At 39.7% G+C, this 6,668-nt stretch overlaps 1 protein-coding gene across 1 annotated transcript; it reads left to right on the top strand.

The window, feature by feature from the left end:
- Positions 1-313: 313 nt before the first annotated feature.
- LOC119585038 (macrophage mannose receptor 1-like) lies at positions 314-1,740 on the top strand (the record flags this gene model as incomplete). Its single annotated transcript, XM_037933658.1, has 5 exons — positions 314-367; positions 570-626; positions 941-1,115; positions 1,245-1,347; positions 1,438-1,740. Coding segments are annotated over 5 exons (543 nt in total), but the record flags the coding sequence as incomplete, so codon positions are not given.
- Positions 1,741-6,668: the final 4,928 nt, after the last annotated feature.

Genomic DNA, 6,668 nt, shown 5'->3' with positions numbered 1-6,668 from the left:
GGCGAATTACACGTTACGTAATGTAGGTAAATGTGCTGTAGGGTGTGTGATTGGAAATGATTACTCTATTGACTATTTACGTCATTCTGTAAGGTATTTGCTTCTGATTTACAGATGAAGTTCTTACTGTTGTTGGCCTTGGCTGCTGCGGCTGCTGGGGATCATTCCCTTGGCGGACACGGGCATTTTCATGGACATTTCCCTCCCGCCGGGCAAGGGCACTTCCCTCCTGTCGGGCATGGATTTAGGCCCAACGCGTTCAGCTTCCCACACGGAGTACATGGCTTCAGACCTGCCGCCGTCCACCGCCCGTGCGACTGTGGCACCTGTGCGACCTGTGGTGCATCAGCCGGTTCCCGTGGCCCCGGTGAGTCCCTGGGCCCTTCTTGTGTGGCAGGATTTCGTCAAATGACAATATTCAAGGATGATAAAAGTAATCTGCAGAACTAAATCTTTCGTCATAACGAGTGAGATTGTTCCCACTTGCCTGAGTCGATTTCCTTTGCCAGTATATCCCCTCCAATCAAATCTAATAGACTAATGACAAAATATTTTCGCTTCAATTCCAGGTGCACCGAGGCCGAAGTGGACCTGTGGTGCCCCAGTCAGTTACCTCGGGCGTCCCGGTAAGTGTCGAGGTCCCTGACGCAGCATTCAGAGCTGCTTTCACACCATGAAATGACTCATGTATATACATATATTGATACATATACATATACATGTATGTATATTTTTTATATGCATGTAAATATACATATATATATGTATGTAAATTTATTCATATGCATGTAATGGCGAGGTGCTTCTTCTCACCTTTTGAAGCAATCTTTCTCGTCATATCGAGTTAAATCATTCCTGCTGTCGATGTCCATTAAGGAAATCTCCCCTAACTCCAACCATTCTTTCTCACCCACCACAATGGCGGTTCGGACGACTTCAGGTGGACCAAAGGCTGGGCGACAGCGAGTACCACTTCTCGTGGCGCCATGACGGCAGCAAGACCTACACGTGGGATGGCGCCAACCAGTACTGCGGCAACCTTGGCTCCGGCTGGCAGGGTATCAGCATCGAGACTCGCCAAGAGGACAGTCTCGTCAGAGAGGCGATTACAGAAGGTAATATTTCAAGCTCATCCTCTCTCTTGTGTTGTGGGATTCACACTCAAACTTTCAAAGGTCGAGACTCGAATCCACGAAGCTATGAGTATGCAACTTTGCTAAATACGTGCATTTTTATCTTTTTAGATCATCTACCATGGATTTGGACCTCAGGTCAGCTCAAGAACCATGGCTTCGCCTGGGCTTCAGGTGAAGAATTCGTGGGTCTCAACTGGTCTCACACCGGCGGGTAAGTGCCTCCTGGCTTTTTCCTTTTACTCAAACACCAAGAGGCTACTTTTTGTCGAAAACTCTTCTCACTTACCAATGTGATCACCAGGAATCATCGACCACAACCAGACAACCGAGAGGGGAATGAGAACTGCCTGGGGGTTCTCAACAACGTCTACGACGACGGCATCAAGTGGCACGACATCGCCTGCCACCACGACAAGGCCATCATCTGTGAGCACAAAGTCCGAGTCCATGGATGAACACAAATACACACACAAATGAAATGAATGGATGAAGAGCAATACTGCTTTCTTGTAGCACAATCTCGTCCATATGATCTAGATCAAATGACGCTGTCTGTATTTATATGTATTTATATGTGACAATGAATGAAGACCAATTTGCTTAAGCCTTACCTTTTTACAATAACTTTATGATCCACTGTAAGAACACTTTTCTTTCACTGGTTCTGACAAAAATCGTGCATTTCTTGCAATGAATGTAACAGAGAGGACTTTTTGATGAAAAGGAAGAAAAAAAAATATATATACATGTATAGGTTAGAAACTCAAGCACCCTGACTTATCATGTATGATGTATATGTCCGTCATACGCGGGTGCGTGTGTGTATATATATTTATATATATACATCTATATATATTATATGTATATATATATATATAGATACCTGTATATATACATAAGCATACATACACACGCACCCACACAAACATACACATATATATATATATGCGTGTGTATATGTGTGTGCATATATGTATGTGTGTATACATATATACATACATATCTACATACACACATATATGTATCAGTGTGTACACACATATGTATACATATATATACATATATGCATATGTAGACACACACACACATATATACACATATGTATATAACATATTTACATGTATGTTTATATATACATATAAATATACATTTGTAAATATATATGTATATATGTATATGTATTTATGTATATATATATATATATATATATATATATATATATATATATATATATGTATATGTATTAATGTATATATGTATGTGTCTGGTGCGATGGTCCAGTGGTTAAAGCTGACTCCGGCCCACGTAGTCCTGAGTTCAATACCTGCCGCGGCAGTTGCAAAATGCCTGCGCTCTGACTGCTGGCTGGCTAGAACCCGATTTCACGGCGAGAGTGCATAACACCTTGAGATGTGAAACGCAGGTGTCGTAGGGGAAGTCGCCGCTGTGGTGCAAATGGTAGCGCGCTGAAACATGGTTGATTAGGAAGGGCGTCCCATCAAGCACAGGTGGTACCGCCAAATGACCTAAGGCCTGAGTTCTGCAGCGCAATGAATGGCTCTTGAATAATGATAAAATAACATATGTATGTATACATGTATATAAATATATATATATAATATATATATAATATATATATATATATTCATATATATATATATATATATATATATATATATATATATATATACATATATGTGTGTGTGTGTGTATACACACACATGTATATTTACACACACACACATATATGTATATATGTGTGTGTGTGTGTATAACACAATATATATATGTATATATTATATATACAGTATATGTGTGAGTGTACATGTGTGTGTATGTATGTGTATATATATGCGTGTGTTTGTGTGTGTGTGTGTGTGTGTGTGTGTGTGTGTGTGTACATGTGTATGTATATGCATATATGCATGCATGTCTATATATATATATTTATATATATATATATATATATATATATATATATATATATATATATATATATGTATGTATGTATATATATATGTGTGTGTGTGTATGTGTGTGTGTGTGTGTGTGTGTGTGTGTGTGTGTGTGTGTGTGTGTGTGTGCATATATAGATAGATTTGCACAAGTGAGGATGTGGCACTTATGAACAAGGATAAAGCCCTGACGAAAAAAGAATTGGATGTTTTTGCAAAAAGGTAAAAATCCGCAATAAATATAGAATAAGCGAATTTTCTTTTATTCTCATTTAAAAAGACAATAAACACGGCCAGATTCTTAGACTTCGCCCTCTGGCCTCCGCCCCGAGCTCTCAGTCGGAGTAAGCGGGAAGTGACCCTGAGGGAGTCAACTGCCACAATGCATATTATTTACTGATGGGGCTTTTCGTGTTCGGAGCGGGCTGAGCGGTAAGAACCCTCCGAGGGAACGGTGGGCCAGGTATAAATATTGTAACTAAAATCAAAATAAAAGTTTAGGACTAAAAGAAATAGAAAGAATTAAAATAACATAAAACCGAGCCATTAAAACCATTGAGGGATTCCAAACACTAGGCTACCCCGTTTTCCTTTACACGGCCCTCGTTTTCTATGATGCCATTTTAAAAAGAACTGTGTACTTGTGACAAATACGAATATGAAATAAAACCAAAAAATATTTTTAAAAAAGGAGCCTGGGCACAACTCCTTATCAAGAATAAAAGACAACATAAAAAAGTATGAACATTTTAAAACATTTACTAATATTTCGGCGCGAATCGCTGACCCCTCGGATAAGAGGCCGACACGTTACCACGATACTAGCCCGGAGGCTTTAAAAAAACACAACACTTATCTTTACAATGTCACACTGGTGTTCCACAGCGGGCCGGATACACACAAAAAATGTACCATACTACAAATTATTTAAATAGGGGTGCCTTCGTCTTCCTGGTTAATATGTCAGGTCAATGCCCCGTTGCAGTCTTCCGTCCTCGGATCTCTGGCTTACAGGAGCATTGCCTGCGCATATTAACTGTTGAGAGCTAGAGAGATGTCCGGCAAGTGCTCTCTGTTACTGTGTGACCCCTGTACATCAGGTCAGGTCAGCGGAGGTTGGTAAAAAAAAAAAAAAAAAAAAAAAAAGCATGGTCTGACAGGCTCCTAACAGGCTCGTGTGTTTTTTTAGGATTCACCTTGATTTCACAAGATAAACACAATAAAATATGAATATAAGATGTAATAGAATAACATAAAATTACATAAAATGATGTTCACACTAAAACTCGAGCAGATCAAAATAAAAGTAAATAAAAGCGTTAAAAGAAAATACTTCATCTCGCCTTAATGACTGATACCTGGCGGGAAGGGTGAAACAAGGTCGTTTACTCTGAGGTGACCCGCTAACAGCTAGGGATGCTTTTAAAGGTATATCGTACTATTTGTTTATTTGCTTACATTTGAAACATAGAAAATATAAAGTTTATTACAATGTCGTGCCACTTGACGCCGTCGTCATAGAAGTCGTTGAGGACGGCCACGCAGTTCTCGCCCCCCTCCTCGCGGTTGTCTGGTTGCGGTTGCTTCCTCCTGGTGGCAAAAACAGCAATTAGAAAAAGCTTTTCAGCTGATGGTAAAGGGGAAGAAACTTATAAACGACAAAAAAGCTTTTTACGCAAATGGCCACACCGAAAATGACAAGCGAGACGCCCGTGCACATACCCGCCGGTGTGAGACCAGTTCAGACCCACGAAACGGACTCCTGAAGGCCACACGAAGTCGCGTCCCCTGCGTTGGCCTCCGGTCCAGATCCACAGCAGGTCGTCTGAGAGGGAACCCAAATCCGAGTAGATGATTATTCAGCTGGATTGCTAGGCGTTACTAAGTGACACCTTATACATAGTAATATAAATAGGCCTGTCAATTACTGTGGATATCAGCATAGGTTATTGTGTTTGTTGTTTCCTTTCGACGAGGAGCGTGCTTTTCCTGAAATTGATTTTATGAGTTGCAATTCATGTCTAATACCATAATCAAAATGGATATTGCATATCTTTTGTCTCAGATCCCATGGTGTGTGTGTGTAGCACGGTAATGTACACTGTGTATATGTACACCGTGTTCCTATGAGGGATATGATTTCAAGTTATTTGCTTAGGGAAATCTTGTCAATTTCCGTCAGAACAAATTAATTTAGATGCCCTTCAACAGAGGGAAAGGTCGTGGCAAATGATCATCAGACGAAGTAAATACAAGGTACTCCGTTTCATCAGATCAAATACACCGATATAATACACCTACACTCTACACAACCAACAACTGACACGCACATTATCCTACAAATACCTTGGAGTACACCCCATTAACAATATCTCCTTTAACACAAATTGACTTCAAGAACACTGGGCTTCCTCAGGAGAAACATACACAACTGTACACCACACATCAACTACATAGTTTACAACATGCGTACGCCCAACACTTGAGTACTGTACGGCTGTATGGGACCCCTACATCAAGCACGACATTGAGAAATTCCATTTAGGTCAGCCAAGTTTATTACATACAATTACGCGTGTATACCTGAAAAAAATAAAGAAAATAAAAAAATAAATAAACATGGACCTGCATGAGAAACGAAGACCAGCACACAGATATGCAATCACGTACAAGATCACAACCTTATGAACACTAACAAACAGGAATACCTACAAGCAGGACATACACGTAGCACGAAACTCCCATAACAGTAAGTTCCTGATATACATCAACATCCACTCTTACTAGCACACTTTCTTCCCACATACCATCCGCGTCTGGATTAAGCTACCCACTGCTACATCACTGAAACAAAAATTCTAAAACATTCACTGACAAATTAAACAAACACATGGCAAGATAAGCACCTTAACGAACACAAACACTACTACTTATAAATTAGTCCTTGCCCCCACACCCACCAACCAAGCATTTATGCGCGTTATGCGCTTACCGACCTACGCTTACCTACGCATTAACACTGAAAGACTGACACTAGATTTGCTGTCAATCACGTTAGCTCCGATATCCGATGACTATACACTGTAATGGTACTATAGTATTGCGTTTGTCCTGGCATTATCAAAGCTTATCCATGATCTTAATATTCTCAAAACAACAACCAGTAACATCCTCTTTGACTTATTAATTAATATTACTTACGCTGTTTACTATGAGTTGTCAGGGTCATCCGTAACCACTTGGCAGTAACGAACATATGTTTCCCAGATGCCCTGTCTGTACTTTATAGATTTTGATATGTTTACATACTTATATAGATTCACACATGTACGTATGTTCATTGGTCTTTTGTATATGGATATTCGCACTTTCGTAAGTAGTTTGTAAACCATTTGTGAATATTAAAGTTTTTTCCAATTTTCTTTAACCCTTATTATGAGCCTTTCCTTTCTTTCTTTTTCCGTTCACTACGTTTCCGTTATTTCTAGTTTTTCGCATCAACGATAATTGCTTCTCCGGGAACACAATCTTTCCTGTGATCAGGAATGCCTCGTAAAAGGTCAATCTTGATATAAAC

Source organism: Penaeus monodon, chromosome 3 (assembly GCF_015228065.2).
Source record: "Penaeus monodon isolate SGIC_2016 chromosome 3, NSTDA_Pmon_1, whole genome shotgun sequence".
NCBI lineage: Eukaryota > Metazoa > Arthropoda > Malacostraca > Decapoda > Penaeidae > Penaeus > Penaeus monodon.
The sequence above is the reverse complement of the archived record's forward strand: the minus strand, read 5'-3'. Positions and strand labels throughout refer to the sequence as shown.